The following is a 19,104-nucleotide window of genomic DNA, read 5'->3' as shown; positions in this document are numbered from 1 at the left end:
ACATAAGTAAATGAAAAAGGACCGAAATCATTCTCTCTCTCTCTCTCTCTCTCTCTCTCTATATATATATATATTTTTTTTTTTTGAGACAGAGTCTCGCTCTGTTGCCCAGGCTGGAGAGCAGTGGCGTGATCTTGATTCACTGCAAGCTCCGCCTCCCGGGTTCACACCATTCTCCTGCCTCAGCCTCCCGAGTACCGGGACTACAGGCGCCTGCCACCGCGCCTGGCTAATTTTTTGTATTTTTAGTAGAGTTGGGGTTTCACCGTGGTAGGCAGGATGGTCTCAATCTCCTGACCTCATGATCTGCCTGCCTCAGCCTCCCAAAGTGCTGAGATTACAGGCGTCAGCCAACGTGCCCGGCCTTTTTTTTTCAGACGGAGTTTCGCTCTTGTTGCCCAGGCTGGAGTGCAATGGTGCCATCTCGGCTCACTGCAACCTCCGCCTCCCACGTTCAAGCGATTCTCCTGCCTCAGCCTCTCAAGTAGCTTGGATTACAGGCAGGTGCCACCACGCTTGGCTAATTTTGTATTTTTAGTAGCGACGGGGTTTCTCCTTGTTGATCAGGCTGGTCTCAAACTCCTGACCTCAGATGATCTGCTGGCCTCTACCTCCCAAAATGTTGGGATTACAGGCGTGAGCCACCACGCCCGGCCCTAAAATATGTTAACAACAGTGGAATTAAATTCAAACTTTACAAAAGGAAACATGGGAATCCACATTATTTAGAAATTGAACAACAGGCTTTAAATAATCCTTGGATCAAAAAAGAAATCACAAGGAAAATTAAAACATATTTTGAACTGAATGAAAATGAAAGCACAATTTCTAAAAAGTATGTGATGCAGCTACATCAATGCTTATATTTATACATAAATGTATATTATGTGTAAATATTTAGGTATTTAAATGTCTATATTAGGGGCCGGATGCGATGGCTCACGCCTGTAATCCCAGCACTTTGGGAGGCCGAGGCGGGCGGATCACGAGGTCAGGAGATCGAGACCACGGTGAAACCCCGTCTCTACTAAAAATGCAAAAAATTAGCCAGGCGCGGAGGCAGGCGCCTGTAGTCCCAGCTACTCAGGAGGCTGAGGCACGAGAATGGTGTGAACCTGGGAGGCGGAGCTTGCAGTGAACCGAGATCGCGCCACTGTACTCCAGCCTGGGTGACAGAGCGAGACTCTGTCTCAAAAACAAAATGTCGGCCGGGCGCAGTGGCTCAAGCCTGTAATCCCAGCACTTTGGGAGGCCAAGAAGGGCGGATCACGAGGTCAGGAGATTGAGACTATCCTGGCTAACATGGTGAAACCTCCTCTCTACTAAAAAAACAAAAAACTAGCCGGGCGAGGTGGTGGGCGCCTGTAGTCCCAGCTACTTGGGAGGCTGAGGCAGGAGAATGGCGTAAACTCGGGAGGCGGAGCTTGCAGTGAGCTGAGATCCGGCCACTGCACTCCAGACTGGGCGACAGAGCCAGACTCCGTCTCAGAAAAAAAAAAAAATGTCTATATTAGAAAAGAAAGGCCAAGCATGGTGGCTCACGACTGTAATCTCAGCACTTTGGGAGGCCAAAGTGGGCCAATCATTTGGGGCCAAGAGTTCAAGACAAGCCTGGCCAACAAAGCAAAGCCCTGTCTCTACCAAAAATACAAAAATGAGCTGAGTGCAGTGGCGCATGCCTATAGTCCCAGCTGCCCAGGAGGCTGAGGCCTGAGAATCGCTTAAGCCTGGGAGGTGGAGGAGGTTCCACCACTTCACTCCAGCCCGGCTGACAGAGCGAGACTCTGTCTAAAAAAAGAAAAGAAAAGAAGACATCAAATCAATATAACCTAAGATTCTATCTTAACTAGAAAAGGAAGGGCAAATTAAACCCAAAGTAATAAGAAGCAATAATAAAAAAAGAGTAGAAATCAATGAAAAAGAAAACAAAAATAGACAAGTTCACATAAACACAAAGTTGGTTCTTTGAAATGATCGATGAATTGACAAACCTTTAGTTAGAATGACTGAAAAAAAAAGAGAAAACAACATTTACCAAAATCAGGTATGACAGAAGGGATATTCCTACCAACTTTACAGAAATTAGAAGAATTGTAAGGGAATATGCCATGAACTTTATGTCAACAAATAAGACAACTTAGATGAAATAGCTTCTAGAAAGACACAAATTACCAAAATGACTCAAAAAGTAAATGACTATGTGAACTGACTATAACGAAGACATTTAATTACCAACTAAAAATCTTCCCACAAAGACAATCTACAACCAGATGGCTTTACTGGTAAATTCCACGAAACACCCGAAGAAGAAATAATGATGATCCTTCACAAACTATTCTAGAAAATAGAAGAAACAGGCCAGGCGCGGGGGCTCATGCCTGTAATCCCAGCACTTTGGGAGGCTGAGGCGAGTGGATCACCTGAGGTCAGGAGTTCGAGACCAGCCTGGCCAACATGGTGAAACCCCATCTCTACTAAAAATACAAAAATTAACCAGGCGTGGTGGTGCAGGCCTGTAGTCCCAGCTACTCGGGAGGCTGAGGCAAGAGAATCAGTTGACCCTGGGAGGCAGAGGTTGCAGTGAGCCAAGATGGCGCCACTGCACTGGCAACAGAGTGAGACTCCATCTCCATTAAAAGGGAAGGGAAGGGGAGGGGAGGGGACAGAGGAAACCCTTCCCTTCCCTGCTTCCCCCTTCCCTTCCCTACTCATTCTATGAGGTCAGAGTTACCCTGACACTAAGGATCTAAGACAAAAACTACAAATCAATATCCCTCATGAATGTAGATACAAATGTCCTCAACAAATATTAGCAAACCAAATCTGGCAATATATAAAATGAACTACATACCAGAACTAAATGAGATTTATACCAGAAATGCAAAGTTGGTTTAACATCCAAAAAAAATCAATCAATGTAACATACCATGTTAACAAAATAAATGAGAAAAATTCAATACATGCAGAACAAAGCATTTGACAAAATCAAACATCAATTCATGATAAAAATGCTCAACAATCTAGAAATAGAAGGGAACTGCCTCAATTTCATAATTAACACATACGAAAGCTACAGTTAACATCATCGACAATGGTGAAAGACAAAATGCTTTCCCTCTAAAACTGGGAGCAAGGCATAGCTGTCTGCTTTCACCATTTCCAGTCACCATTATATTGGAGTTCTCAGCTAAGCATTCGGGTAAGAAAAAGAAAGAAAATGTGGCCGGGCGCGGAGGCTCAAGCCTGTAATCCCAGCACTTTGGGAGGCCGAGGCGGGCGGATCACAAGGTCAGGAGATCGAGACCACAGTGAAACCCCGTCTCTACTAAAAATACAAAAAATTAGCCGGGCGCGGTGGCGGGCGCCTGTAGTCCTAGCTACTCAGGAGGCTGAGGCAGGAGAATGGCGTGAACCCAGGAGACGGAGCTTGCAGTGAGCCGAGATCGCGCCACTGCACTCCAGCCTGGGCAACAGCGTGAGACTCCGTCTCAAAAAAAAAAAAGAAAATGCATCTAACTGCAAAGGACGAAGTAAAAATGTCTTTACAGACAACGTGATCCTGTATGTGGAAAATTCTAACCAAAAAACCACTACAACTAATAAACAAGTTCAGCGAGGCTGCAGGATAGAACATCGATATATAAAACCCAGTTGTATTTCTACATACTAAAACAATCAATGATCCAAAAATGAAATTAAGAAAATAATCCCATTCCCAACAGCATCAAAAATAAAACATTTACAAATAAAGTTAACAAAAGTAGTACAAAATTTGTATACTGAAAACATTGTTTAGAAAAGTTTTAAAAGATCTAACTAAATGGAGATATTTCCTTTCTTTTTTTTGAGATAGGGTCTCACTCACCCAGGCTGCATTGCAGTGTACGATCTTGGCTCACTGCAGCCTCGACCTTCTGGGCTCAAGTGATCCTCCCACCTCAGCCTCGTGAGTAGCTGGGCCCACAGGTGCTTGCCAACATGCCTGGCTAATTTTTGTATTTTTGTAGAGATGGAGTTTCGCCATTGCCTAGGCTGGTCTCGAACTCCTGAGCTTAAGAGATCCACCTGCTGCAGCCTCCCAAAGTGCTGGGATTACAGGTGCAAGCCATCACGCCTGGCCCAAGACATTTCATATTAATGGATTAGAGCAGTGGTCCCCAAACTTTTTGGTACCAGAAGTGCCAAAAATCTCTAGCACCAGGGATTTTGTGGAAGGCATTTTTTCTCTGGGGGTGAGGGGAACAGACAAGGGATGGTTTCTAGATGAAACTATTCTACCTCAGATCAGTCATCAGGCATTAGTTAGATTTGACCTATATCCTTTACATGTGCAGTTCACAATAGGGTCTGTGCTCCTATGAGAATCTAATGCCGCCACTGATCTGACAGGAGGTAAAGCTCAGGCAGTAATGCTTGTTCACCCATCATTTACCTCCTGCTGTGCAGCCCAGTCCTAATAGGCTCTGGACCAGTACCAGTCCGTAGTCCGGGGTTTTGAGACCCCGGATTAGAGGATTCTGAATTGTTAAGATGGGAATTTTCTTCAAATAAATAACAGATTCAATGTAATCCCTCAATCCCTATCAAGACTCAAGAGATTTTTTTTTTTTTTTTTTTTTTTTTTGCAGAAATTGGCGAGCTTATGCTAAAATTTTTATGGAAATACAAGGGACGTTGTATAAACAAAATAATTTTGAAAAAGAACAAAGTTGGAGGACTTTCACTTCTGATTTCAAGACTCATATATGGTTGAGGTGCTGCTTTGCCAGAGCCTCTGTGCCTAAAGGAAGGAGAAAGGGAGGCCACAAAGGCTAAGCAAGGCAGTACATAATTCCCCAAGCAGATCAATGTACACCTCCAAGTTGAAAAGCAAAAGGCCAGAGAAGACACAAGAAGAGAGTGGAGAATGGAAGCTGCAAGTAACCCCAAAAAGAAGAAATCTCTAGCATCAGGCAAGAGATTGCCTGAGAATGAAGATGACTGACTGCCAACAAAAGTACAAAGGCATAGAACAGCTCATTGACATGAAGAACCCCAATTGGGTGCCACAGATAACCAGAAAGGTCACACAACTGAATCTGGGCAGGCCAAAGGAGATTTCAAGAAAAGCAGACATTAAGAGAAAGCAAAAGAGCATTACATGAAATTGCATTTAGCTTGGAAGACAGAGCAGGTGATTATCTGGAAATAGCAGGAGAAAGCCAAGAGGAAGAAAGACAGGAAAGCAAAAGATGATTCATCTTTGTCAGGAAAGTGAATGCAGTCACTCTCCCTGAAGAAGTAAGCATGGACTATATAGGAGGAGATACCAGGAACTGGGCCATGCTGCCAAAACCTCTGCTGTGCCTTGCCCACTCTGTGTTGTCACCACTGCAGCAGCCCTTTACAGCTAGGAGACCCCACAGCCTGCTGTCTGTGGGGGTTGGGGAAGGGCACCTGCTATAACTTTGTGTGTGCCAGGCAAGGTGCAGTTGCTTACACCTGTAATCCCTTGCTTTGGGAGGCCGAGGCAGGACAGCTGGAGCCCTGGAGTTCAAGACCAGCCTGGGCTACATAGTGAGACCCCATCTCTACAGAAAATGCTTTAAAAATTAGCCAGGTATAGTGGCATGTGCCTGTAGTTCCAGCTACTTGGGAGGCTGAGGCAGGAGCTTTGCTTAAGCCCAGGAGTTCAAGGTGCAGTGAGCTATCACTCCACTGCACTCCAGCCTGGGTGACAGCAACACACTGTCTCAAACACTACCCCTACCTCCCCCCAAAAAACAAAAGAAAAACCCCAGAAAGATGCAGACAGCATTTCATATGTAACCGTTTGGATGTTTTCTTAAAAACTGTTTTTAGAGTTCAGGATCCTGGTGGGGGTCCTGGGAGGGGTGCCTTAAAAGGCAGGATTTTGTCAGGTAGATTATACAGTAGGGGGTGGTTGTGCCAGGGGTCGAGCACTGATGTATTTGCAATATGCAGTCCCAGTGTGTGCTGCTTGGGTGCTCACTCAGAAAAGGGCTGCCCTTTGGGACCCTGTACTCCTGTGTCCTTGAGGGTTATGGCCCAAGCCCAGCCAGTCCGCTCTGAGGCCTCTATCTCTACCCTTCCTTGTCCCATTCCCACCTGCCTGGCCAGGGCTAGGACCCATTTTTAACCCTATGCCATTGAGCATTTCAAGAAACTTCTGTTTACCTTGCAATACACAGGCAAAACATCTTCCACAGATTCAACTCATATATTTGGCAGGTTAAACTTGACATTATCGTTTAAAAATATATATATATATAAATATATATTTATATATAAAGCTATATCAACCTAATCACGGCGGTTTGGTAGTGGCATAAGGGTAGAAGTATAGATCATTAGAGTCTGGGAATAAACCTTCACATTTATGGTCAACTGATTTTCAAGAAAATACCAAGGCAATTCAATGAGGAAAGACACTCTGTTCAACAAATGGTGCCAAGACAGCTGCATATCCACATGTAAGAAGATGAACTGAGATGCTTACCTCACATCATACACAACAATTTATTCAAAATGGACCAAGGACCTCAATGGAGGTTGGGTGTAGGGATGGAAACTGACTACAAATGGATATGAGGGATCTTTTCAGTGATGGAAATGTTCTAAAACAGGCAGATTTACTAAAAACCACTGAACTGTACACTTAAAATGGGTGAATTTTATGGTCTGGAAATTATACCTCAATAAAGTTGTTTTAATTAAAAACTCTACTAAAGACAAACGCTTAAGCAAGTATCTCTTGTAAAACATTTGTTTGTTTGTTTTTGAGATGGAGTCTTGCTCTGTTGCCCAGGCTGGAGTGCAGTGGCGCGATCTCAGTTCACTGCAAGCTCCACCTCCCGGGTTCACGCCATTCTCCTGCCTCAGCCTCCTGAGTAGCTGGGACTACAGGCGCCTGCCATCACGCCCGGCTAATTTTTTATTTTTAGTAGAGATGGGGTTTCACCATATTAGCCAAGATGGTCTCGATCTCCTGACCTTGTGATCTGCCTACCTTGGCCTCCCAAAGTGCTGGGATTACAGATGTGAGCCTCCGTGCCCAGCCACATTTTTAAAATTATAATAGATGAGGTACAAGCTTATCCAATGTCAGTTTTTCCAAGTCGTCTTCTTTCTAAATTGGTTTAGAAAAACAACTGCATCGCAGCCAGGGGTGGTGGCTCACGCCTATAATCCCAGCACTCTGGGAGGCTGAGGCCGGCGGGTCATGAGGTCAGGGGTTCAAGACCAGCCTGGCCAATATGGTGAAACCCCATCTCTACTAAAAATACAAAAATTAGCCGGGCGTGATGGCGGGCGCCTGTAGTCCCAGCTACTTGGGAGGCTGAGGCAGGAGGGCTTGAACCCAGGAGGCGAAGGTTGCAGTGAACCGAGATCGTGCCACTGCACTCCAGCCTGGGGGACAGAGGGAGACTCCATCTCAAAAACACACAGAAAAAAAGAAAAATAACTGCATTGCTAATATTGATTTAAAGTAACATTTAGTGTATGTGTGTATGGCTGTGTGTGTGTGTGTGTGTGTGTGTGTTTTTGAGGCAGTCTCACTCTGTCACCAGGGCGGGATGCAGTGGCGGGATCTCGGCTCACAGGTTCAAGTGATTCTCCTGCCTCAGCCTCCTGAGTAGCTAGGACTACAAGCTCATGCCACCACGCCCAGCTAATTTTTCGTACTTTTAGTAGAGACGGGGTTTCACCATGCTAGCCAGGATGGTCTCAATGTCTTGACCTCGTGATCCGCCTGCCTCAGCCTCCCAAAGTGAGTATTTTTTAAGAAAGGGTCTCGCTCTGTCCCCCCAGCTGGAGTGCAATGGTGCAATCACAGCTCACTGCAGCCTTGACCTCCTGGGCTCTAACGATCCTCTCATCTCAGTCCCCCAGGTGGCTGGCTGGGACCATATAGGTGTGTGCCATCATATCCAGCTAATAAAAAAAATTTTTTTATAGAGACGGGAATCTCCCTATGTTGCCCAGGCTGGTCTTGAACCCCTGAGCTCAAGCAACCCTCCAGCTCAGCCTCCCAAACTTCTGGGATTACAGTCATGAGCCACTGTACCCAGCTGAGTGAAATTTTAAGTAACTTCTATACCCTCAGAAAAGTTTAGGAAATAAGTATCATAGGAAAATGAGTTACAGTTGAGAAAAACTGAAGTACTCAGGCCACATTTTTACCTGAAATTTTCACGTAAGTCAAAAAACCATGCAAAAAATTTCCAATTTTAAATAAGCCGTTATAGACTGATAATACTTTGTTTGCAGTTTAATATAAGGAACCAAGTCACCACTCAATCTTTAAGCCCTTTGAAAGTGTCGGTCTGAAATGAACTTAAAATGATGACACCCAATAATTTGTGACATCCTTCAATTCCTTTGTTTCTATGCTACAAAGATAAGCAACATATTTAAAGATAAAATTTTCTTGAATTTAAATCTACAGTGATATGCAGAATCAAAAACTGAGTTTTTTCCAAATTTAATACATCATCTAGCAATCATTTTTTAAAAGCTTCTCCATATTAACGCACTATATTAGTGATAAAAAAAAATCATATTCTAAAGCAGAGAAATGAGATAACAGCACAATCACCTAACTATAAACAATTCACATAATATTCTAAAAAGCTATATGGCACATCCCAGAACAATAAAGGACATTTAAAGGACAAATATAATTAGGTTTTAATGTACTACTGACAGGTAATAATACTGATATGTATTCCAGCCCAGAATCAATTTCTATTGCCAGATGCAACTCCTTTCAGAAGGCCAGAGGAAACAGATCATTGATTCTATTTATAAAGTTAAACAACTGAGATATATTCAAATGCTGTACATCTTAAGAGAATGACATCTTCAAAAGGCAGATGGCATATAAGGAATTGTCTGCCGGTATTTTACCTTAAAATTGAGTGCAAAAAAATGAAAATGGGTGGCAATTATACCACAAACACCCATCCATCGGAAGTAAGATATAACTTAGGCCATCTACAGGAAGTTTCAATTATTATTAGATCTGGCTATGTGTCAAGTAAGCAAAAGGCCATCTCAATATAAAGAATATTCTGGATTGCAAATGGAGGTCCAGAGCCTGCAAAAGAACCACAAAGCTAAAAAAACACACACAATAATGGAGAAACAACTAAATTACAGAAGAGTAGAAAAATCTGCAGTTTCTTTTGTTTTTTAAGGACTGGGTATGGAAATCTAGGAGAAATAAGTATCTTAATGAGAACAGCTGATAAGGCATTTTTAGTATTTTTAAATGCTGAGAAATGTTAATGCTGAAAATAAACACCAATACCCAGTTGTCAAATTCAGAAGTCCTTTAGCATGTTTAGTCTTTTCTTTTTAGAGACTTCAGTTTCTAATGAATAACACCAATGAATAAAGGCTACCATTATTGATGACTCTTCACTGAGATTTAAGAAATAAAATTCTTTATCTGCTAATTGGTGCTAAGTATCAAGGACTTTATTGGTTGGAGTAGACAGAAGAAAGTGGTTAAGAGGCTTCAGAGAAACAACCCCTTGCTGGCACATTACCCACTAGAGTAGACAAAGACTACTTATGTGAACTCCACATTAAAATCACCAAAAATGTCCCTTCATGTAGCAGCAAGTCTAAGCTCTACAATAGAAGCTAAACAATTTTCTGCCCAACTAAAAGAAGTGACATAGTCTGTATTATGTTTCTACAATTTTATAAGTCATTGAGCTAGTGAAGTTGTTGCTTAAACAATTTATAACTTTTGTTATAAATGAAGTTTAGTAACTACTACTTTATCTCCTGAGTTTCCAACCCATTTAACAGTAGCAGGAAAGTCAGATGAAAAGATAATGCACCTCTGTAAATGTGGAACTCCCTTTTAAAAACAACATGCTTTCCCTCCAGTTTATTATTCTACAGATCAGTTCACTGTTCTGAAGCAACCTCAGTTTTATTTACCTTAGATTACTAGTCTATATAAAAAAGGATGAAACAATCTGCTTACCAGCTTATTTATGTGGTTGCCAGTCTCACATCCAGTTTTTTTTTTTTGTTTGTTTGGTTTTTTTTTGGTGGGGTGGGGGGGTGGGAGGTGGTATCTTTAAACAAAATTCCCAAATAGCATTTTTTAACATGTTAATATTTTAGTGCATGTTAAATATTATAGTTTGTAACAAAGATGTATCCCAATTCAAACTTGTAAGATTAATACATTTTAATACCAATTTGTATGTAACCATCTGGTAAAATATTTTTCATGAAAAGAAAAAGGCAACTTTCAGTTTCATCAGCAATTTTATGAACAAATGTGAAAGTCAGAAAATAACATAAATATTTCTTGGGCCACTTTGTTTTTTGGTGGCTCACACTTTAACATACTATCATCTGAAACTCCATCTAATAATGCCTTCTCCTTTTAAAGAGTCAAGTCGAGTAAGTTGTCTTTCCTTCTCCTAAGCATTCTATTCATACTACTACTTCTATGGCTAATCCATACTGAAAGACATTTCCAAAACAAATAGGCCTACATTTCACCTTATCTACTACTGTTGTGAAGGCATGTATTTTAGGAATACAAAACACACACTTTAGGAAATGTGTATTCTATTTAAGAAGTATTTACCTTGACTTTTTTTCTCAGTAAAGTTTAGAATATTCTGACCCTACATGTAAATTAAAGCGCAGGCTGCCTCTAAATAATGCAACTGTTTGCCAAATAAAGTGAACAAATAAGTTATACCATACTTTCAACATATTTATGCCTGACCAAGATTTCCCCATATATATTCCGCTCATTATCTTCAATTTGTTCCATTAAGCACTTCACAGTTAGGGATGTAATCCAATCCCCACAAAGCCTTATGATTTAAAACATAAACTTAAGCCATCTTTAGATGGCTTAAGCACCCTAGGAAAATGTTGTTGTTTAAAATAGTTATTTCTGACAAAAATACAATCAATCAGTAAGGAGACATTTTTTAGAAAGGCTCTTTCAGTAACAAATCAAATTTTACATACCTGTAATATCAAGAACTGTAGGAAATTCAGTGTAGTATCTATGAACTGTTTCAAGAAGCTGAGCACCATGGCCTTGACCTTGAAATGGAGTCAAAATCAGCATCTGACTACAGTAAAGAAATTATTTTAAAATTAAAATATCATAACATGACCAGTTTAAAACTTGCAAATCACTATAGTATTACAAACACTTTAAAGTTTGTGTGATCTTTTTTCAATCCACCTTTGAGATACCCAAAAATTATCAGGATACTCAAAATTAGTTTAATCTTCTACACTGTTTCAAAGGGAACAATGAAATAAATCAGTACATAGTCCATGAATAATAGTGATTTTTTTTTAAACAAATCAACACTATTATAACAAGTATTGGAAACTTCAGCAGTTCCTTCTGCTGAAATAAAAGACAAGGCACGTGTTATACTGCCAATTACCTTACACGTGGCCGGGTTTTGTCTGGGTACACATAGTAATTATAGACTGTCATGTAGCCTACGGTCGCAAAGAGCGTAGCTCCATCCTTATTATACTTCTCAAATCTGCAGATAAAACAGAAAGCCAAGCAGGTCAATTACAGTCGCGCTCCCATGCAGTGTCCATTTTCTTTTCCATTCTCTGACTGAATTTTCAGTGTCAGCAAGCTACTCTGTGAGGGCCCAATGGGTACACCTGCTATGTTCTGAATGTACAATTCACTTAATTGCTGTGCAGCAACTTGGATAAATCAGACCTCTTTACATCACTTCAGTGCACTTGCCTATTATAAAGATGAATAGGTGGCAAGTAAAAGAAAACACAGGCAAAGCTCATTTTACTGTTTAAGCCTACATTCAGGGCCCTAACGGACAACAGCATTTAATTCAGCTCTATTCTCAAGGTCTCCCAAAGCATAATGAAGGAAAACTCAAGCCTCATAAACAATAGTTTTTCTTTCCTGGGAAAAATATCATTATACTGTCCCAATAATTGGGCTGCCACAATTAAAATGCTGGCTTTGTGGAGGTAATAAGGTCTACTGTTGCTTTAGAACTGTACTTACACTAGAAAGTAGTGCCATCTTTCATCATCCACGTCAATAAAGCTAGCAGTTTCAATAAACCACATCAAAAAGGTCTGAAGCCTTTCATGATACTCTCGAAAGCCTCTACATGTCATGTCGGCCTAGGGAAAAAGCCAGGAAAAGTCAGGTGAAACTCATCACAAAGGTAAGTGAAAGTCTGCAGAACACAAAATTATCCTGTGGGAAAATGTTTAGAAGTCTCAGATTAAGATGTGGACACAGACACAGACATACACACAAAATAGATCTTTGTTTATAATGCTGATTAAAACTTGTTTACTGCAGTTAGAATAAATCACTGACAACAAAACTACATACAGGTTTCAGGCAAAAAGAACTTTACTCAATAAATATTTAGATTTATCTTTACCTTATATATCTGAAAGGTAAAGTTTTCTCCTCCTGTTGGACTGAGAACTGAGTAGGTATGAAGTAAGGTTCCGAATGGCTTGAAATCAACTTCTTTTTCCAGTAAAGAAAGGAAATCATTTGTGTTTGTGCAAAATCCAGGTGGAATGATTTGTCTAATTTTGCCCTCAACATCATCTGCCTAAAAAATAAAGGATATAAAAAATCAATAACAAATTCAACTTTAAGTTGAATATGGTTACTTTCTTTAAAACTGACAAAACCAACACAAATTATAAAATTTTGGTTGAAAACTAAAGAAGTAAACACACAGTGAACTGGAAAAGGATGAGCTTCCTGTGCACAAACTACATCACACAAAACTGAGATAAGCATAACATAAAAGTAAATAAGAGAAGGCAGGTAATCTGATACCAAGTACAATAATAAGGGCAATGCTATGGACGTTTCTGTTATGTAGAAAATGCTGACTATACCCCTTCATGACAGTCTGAACTGGCCAAGGCAAAAGGCTGCTTATTATTTTATATGTGTCAAAGAAATCATATTATCCAAGACATGAAAAGATCACCAGAGGTAGTGAGATGAGGCTAGAGTCAGACCAAATGAATAGCAATCTCACAACTAGATGGGTCACAATTCCCTCATATGCCAAACTCAAACTAAGATGATAATTTTAAAATATACCTATTTAGGAAATAACATAAATTATATGAATGGATATATCATTCTTTCATCCTTAGAATGTGACACAATTCTTAGAGACCTGGATTTGTGACAGTAAAAAAGAGACAAGACTGGACAACAAAACTAAACTTGGAGATTAAAATTACCCTTGTTAAACAACCTCTATCAATGTTATCAGCTGAGCAGACTTCATAATCCTTTTCAAAATCCCAAAAGACCACTTGATTGAATACATTTACTACTTCTCTTTAACCATGAATATTTGATGAAGTCTTACAATAAAGTATTGCTGCTTCTCACCAGGCAATAAAACTTAATGAATTGGTCTCAACTTAACAAAACCTTATCCCTCAATACAGTCCCTAAAAGCCTGACATTACATTCAACAAAATGAGCTTGTATTCTATTCAAACTTTTTCCTGAACAATGAGGCCAGGTTTTTACTTAATGGAGTTTGCCGTGAGTTCAGCTGTAATGTTTGTATTGTATCTATTTCCACAAGGACTGACACAAGAACACTTTGTGTTAACTTACTAAGCAGCTCTTTCATACCGTTTACATGCATGATGGGTATTAGTTCTAAACCAAGACCCTTGCTACTTAGCATTCAAAACAGGGAAATTAAGATGCTTAGGACAAAATACACTACAAAAGGCTAATACAACATGCTACTAATTCCTGTCCTTTCAACCATCTTTTAACTAAGTAGAGGCAATGCACCTGCAGATGAATAGCACTTTATTATGATTCAGTTACATTTTAGGATAGAGAACCAGGGATGACGTTTATCACAAACAAGTTTTATTTTCAATGCTCTGGTACCACCAACATTTATATATAATTTGTTTATAGCTATAAAAAAAGACCTATTATTGAAAATATAGCTCTTCAGCATTTTGCCCAACAGTTTATTTCTAATATGTACATCAGTCCTTACAACTCATTCACACTCGAGATCAAATAAACTGCATTTCATAGGACCGTTTTTGTTTATTTTTAAAGTACTATTTGATAAATATTTTTCCTTGCAATTGCTAACGTGAAGAGGCCATCTTAAGCATATTTTATAGAATCAGTACAATTTCAACCACTATCAAGGAAACTGTCATAATGAGGGATAGCTGTAATAGGTATGCTGTGTAGCAATTAAAATCCAAAGTAGTGATGAGTAAAACAGTATAGCATAATGTTAGTTAAGGTTTTTAAAAAGTCAAGGAAAACTACTTTTAAAAAGAGATTTATAATCTATCAGTTTAAAAATCACTTTAAGACTTTCATAGCATGTATAATTTTAACTTTTAAAAACTTTCCTTATGTCCTGTCTTCTCAAGAAGGCATTACAAATCATTTTACATATCTTGCATCAAATCTACTTCAAAGATTTCTCAGAAACTCTAAGTTTCAAGTAGCACTTTTGGTGGTGGGCAGAGCAACCCGAAGGTTTGAGCCCAACAAAGACTTCAAAGGATGCTTATTTACTGTAATAAATATCTTCAAATAAAATATTTTGCTTTGCATAAGTTTACACATTAAGAATTTTTACAGGGGAAAGGGCAATTTTAAAGCAAGGAATCTTTATTTATATAAATATATATTTATAGTTATGTATATAAACATGCATCTGATATACTTACATAAAATATACAACTGAAAACCAAACAGTTCTTCAATCTAGAATTTAGAACTTTGCTTCACTAAAGGGAAAATGTCTGCATTTCTCTATTAAATGGATTCTGTTTTAAGAAAAAAAATCCTGACTACCGTCTTAGAGATCTGTACTCTTTTCTCAAATACATAATTTAGTTCAGTTTAAAATATTTGTTTTTCAGATTGGATTACTGATCAGATAATAAAATCAGCACAAGAGCAAAACCTCATGTAATCATTGTTAATTGAATAGAGTTAAAAATCAACAGAAACTTTTTAATTACAGTGTTTGTGGCTAAAAGTTTAGAATCTATTTCTGAAGATCACTGAAAAATTCCCTGTCTTCCAGAACATTATTCTAAACTTCAACTAAAATTACATAGAAATATAGAAAGGGTAAGAAATTCAGCTGACTAGACAGACCAGGGAACTAGAATTTCAAAAAAATTTTTAAAAAGAAACCAGGCTGGGCATGGTGGCTCACACCTATAATCCCAGCACTTTGGGAGGCCAAAACAGGTGCATCACCTGAAGTCAGGAGTTTGAGACCAGCCTGGCCAACATGGTGAAACCCTGTCTCTAATAAAAATACAAAAGTAGCTGGGCGTGGTAGCGCGCGCCTGTAATCCCAGCTACTCCGGAGGCTGAGGCAGGATAATCGCTTGAACCTGGGAGGCGGAGGTTGCAGAGAGCCAAGATTGTGCCACTGCACTCTAGCCTGGGTGACAGGATGAGACTCCATCTCGAAAAAAGAAACCAGAACACAACCAGATATGTTTAATTAACAAAGACATCTCTTACAAATGGTTTCCTAACACTTGGCAATTTCTTTTTAAAAAGGAAAGTGCAAAAGTATTCTAGTTAGATATTCTGGTAGGTGGGTCATGATGAAATATTTTTAGATCGTATACACTTTAACTATGGTCATTTCAAGTTCCAATGTTCTGTACTTTGTTACACATGAACATGTTCATATGGAGCAATTTTTGCATTTCCTCATTATTGAATAAAGCGATATGCCTGATAATTAGTAATCTATTTTTTAAAATAAATGTTTATATTTGTATTTATACACATTTGAAAACCCAATAACCTTTCTAATGTCTTATCTTAAGCAACACCATTTGTCTAAATTTGTCTAGTTATTTTTGAGATTGCAATTAAAGACACGTTAAGTAGGTGGTAACATGCTGTTCTTTACTTGGCTAAAGTGGTACATAGACTTAACTATATTCTAAGACTACCTAAAATATGCTATAAAAACAAGCAAAAGAGATTCTATATCTACTTAATTTTCTCAATCTCACGTTCTCTGATAATATTTAAGCTTTAACTACAGAATGTATTGTTGAGAAATTAAAAGTGTGAACTTTTTCACTAATGGAAAAACAAAGGTCATATTATGTTTATTTACACTGCATTAGTATTTTGCTACTTGAACTAAACAAGATAAACTTGTCAATATATACTTTTAAAGCTCTTTATGATATTTCATAAAAAGTATTACTTATCAAGAACACTGTCACAATTTGAAATTTTACTAGTCTACCAAAAATATTTTCATTTCCTCAAGATGAAATTTCTGGAAGTATGTAGGATTTTCCTAGAAAGAGGTTAAACACTCCATAAAATTTTTTAAATCTGCTCTTATCTACTCTCAAATTCAATCCAATTAGTGGGACACCAGGATAAAATAACTGAAATTCACAGTTAATACAAACTTTATCCACCTATTTCAACTTCCTGTATCAAACCGTTCCCAGAAATGCTAGCAATTAGGAAGACAACAATCTTAGTTACGTACCACTTCACTAAAAGGCAATGAAATTACACCCAAGAGAAGGCAGGAGGTTTTTGTTTTTAAGACAAGAGTCTTGCTCTGTCACCTAGGCTGGAATGCAGTAGTGTAACCATAGCTTACCGCAGCCTTGACCTCCTGGGCTCAAGAGATCCTTCTGCCTCAGCCTTCCAAGTAGCTAGCACTACAGGAGCATGCCATCATGCCCAGCTTTTTTTTTTTTGAGACGGAGTGTTGCTGTGTTGCCCAAGCTGGAGTACAGTGGCATGATCTCGGCTCACTGCAACCTCCACCTCCCGAGTTCAAGTGATTCTCCTGCCTCAGCCTCCCAAGTAGCTAGGATCACAAGCATGTACCACAACACCTGGCTAATTTTTGCATTTTTAGTAGAGACAGGGTTTCACCATGTTGTCAAACTCCTGACCTCAAGTGATCCGCCAACCTTGGCCTCCCAAAGCGCTGGGATTACAAGCTTGAGCCACCATGCTCAGCCCCCCCTTTTTTTTTTTTTTTTTAAGAGGCAGGGTCTTATTATGTTACCAAGGCTGGTCTCAAATTCCTGGCCTCAAATGATCCTCCTGAGTAAGCCTACAGAGTAGCTGGCACTACAAGCACAGAACAGGAGGTGTTAATAAAAGCAAAGGTCAAGGACAACCAGACGAAAAAATCATCAGTGTCTGAATAATCAAGTTTATTGTATTGTAAAATTCAGAACTGTTTCCTTTAAAGATGATGGCTAGTAGAGATTTTATAGGCATCTTAATTGTGACTAAAGAATTTTAGGTGCAACTAGAGCATTCAGCTTGGAAAAGAAAAAGAATGGATGATTAAAAATTAATGTAATGACATAATCCTAATACATAACTTCTAAGCAGATGTTATGGCTGCTGACCACCTATGTAGTATGATCTGCAAAGCCCTAATATATAGTCTCAAACCTAACATCCAAAATAAAATTTTTGATATTTTCCACTTAAACCTATTTCTTCTATTGTCTTCTCAGTTAACAGTACCATAATTGAACCCCCGTTGCTTGGGCAATGGGGTTCTCCTTGTTTCTTTTCCTCATCTGTCACATCTAATTCAACAGCAAACCTCCAAAATGTTCCTTACTCTGACAACTAAGTCCAGTGTCACCTCTAACACTGCAATATTCCAGTCTCTCTTCTTTCACTTTTGCCCCATACAGTGTGTTCTCTGCACGGCAGCTAGAATCATATTTTAAAAATATAAATCACATCGTTTATGACCTCCACCTACTGAAGAATGCCTCTGAAGAACACCAACTACTCTTATTTCTTGCAAACACCTATCACAGAAGATCCTACAGATCTAGCTTTGCATCCCCTTCAACCATCTCCTACCCCTCTCTCCATCACCATGATTTAACCCTGTTAATCTATATTTTTTAGCAAAAATGCTATATTTTTTAGAGCCTTTGTACCTGCTAGTCCCTTTGCTTAGTAAGTTTTACCCTCAGCTTATAACATGGCTGGTTCCTCCTTCATTATTCAGAAATGAGCAAAATGCATCCTCATAATACTACCTGAATTTGTGTATTTACTATTTTGTTTACTGACTGTTTCTCTTGGCTAGAACGTAAGCTCCATGACTTTGTCTGCCACTGTATCGCTGGCATCAAGAACAGAAGGCACTATGGAATGAACACTCACTGCAAACTGAGATAGAAGACGCAAGCCCATGACCCACGTATCCCCTACCCAATCGTTTTTAATAAGGGGAAAAAAGTCTTTGTTTGAATACTCAATATAAGTGATCTTTGACCACAAAGCAAATAAGTAACTCTACAAAAAGACATTATAAAATATTGATTCCTTACTCCTAACACAGTATTTCTAAATGGAAAAACCTAATTTTCAAGAATGGAACAATTAGATGTCAATGCAAATACACAGCTATTTTCACTGCATGAAGTATTTAAAAGATTTATCTATAACTAAGTCAATAGTTCCTTTGGAAGAAATCAATTCAGTGCTATCAGCTGCAACTGTAAAAAACAAAAACCCTCCAACAGTGGATTTACACACAAGGAAAAATATCACCTGCATTTTTAATAAGAATATCTAGCTGGGCTTGGGTCTGGAGAATTTAGCAATCTATATATTTGATTATGAAAAAACTCTATTTTAATAAATGTGTTAAATGCTAGTTCATCTAAGATTAAATCTTTTCTTTTTTTTTTGAGACGGAGTCTCGCTCTGCCGCCCAGGCTGGAGTGCAGTGGCCGGATCTCAGCTCACTGCAAGCTCCGCCTCCTGGGTTCCCGCCATTCTCCTGCCTCAGCCTCCCCAGTAGCTGGGACTACAGGCGCCCGCCACCTCGCCCGGCTAGTTTTTTGTATTTTTTAGTAGAGACGGGATTTCACCATGTTAGCCAGGATGGTCTCGATCTCCCGACCTCGTGATCCGCCCGTCTCGGCCTCCCAAAGTGCTGGGATTACAGGCTTGAGCCACCGCGCCCGGCAGATTAAATCTTTTCAAACATCAAACCACTACAGTATTACTCA

At 39.3% G+C, this 19,104-nt stretch overlaps 2 protein-coding genes across 11 annotated transcripts in view; one reads left to right on the top strand and one right to left on the bottom strand.

Moving 5' to 3' along the window:
* Nucleotides 1-19,104, top strand: part of SLC25A12 (solute carrier family 25 member 12) — a 227,991-nt gene that overhangs the window by 27,104 nt on the left and 181,783 nt on the right. The window lies entirely within an intron of this gene.
* Nucleotides 1-19,104, bottom strand: part of HAT1 (histone acetyltransferase 1) — a 68,033-nt gene that overhangs the window by 12,390 nt on the left and 36,539 nt on the right. For 2 of the 3 annotated variants that reach the window (XM_005573474.4, XM_074009457.1), the window contains 4 exons: nucleotides 12,447-12,626; nucleotides 12,056-12,177; nucleotides 11,451-11,555; nucleotides 11,017-11,123 (listed from right to left, as the gene is read on the bottom strand). In XM_005573474.4, coding sequence (XP_005573531.1) covers nucleotides 11,017-11,123; nucleotides 11,451-11,555; nucleotides 12,056-12,177; nucleotides 12,447-12,626 — 514 coding nt within the window. The remainder of the gene's footprint in view (nucleotides 1-11,016; nucleotides 11,124-11,450; nucleotides 11,556-12,055; nucleotides 12,178-12,446; nucleotides 12,627-19,104) is intronic. The other variant, XM_045367262.2, reaches the window with a different exon arrangement.

This window comes from Macaca fascicularis, chromosome 12 (assembly GCF_037993035.2).
Source record: "Macaca fascicularis isolate 582-1 chromosome 12, T2T-MFA8v1.1".
NCBI classification, from domain to species: Eukaryota; Metazoa; Chordata; class Mammalia; order Primates; family Cercopithecidae; genus Macaca; species Macaca fascicularis.
The sequence above is the reverse complement of the archived record's forward strand: the minus strand, read 5'-3'. Positions and strand labels throughout refer to the sequence as shown.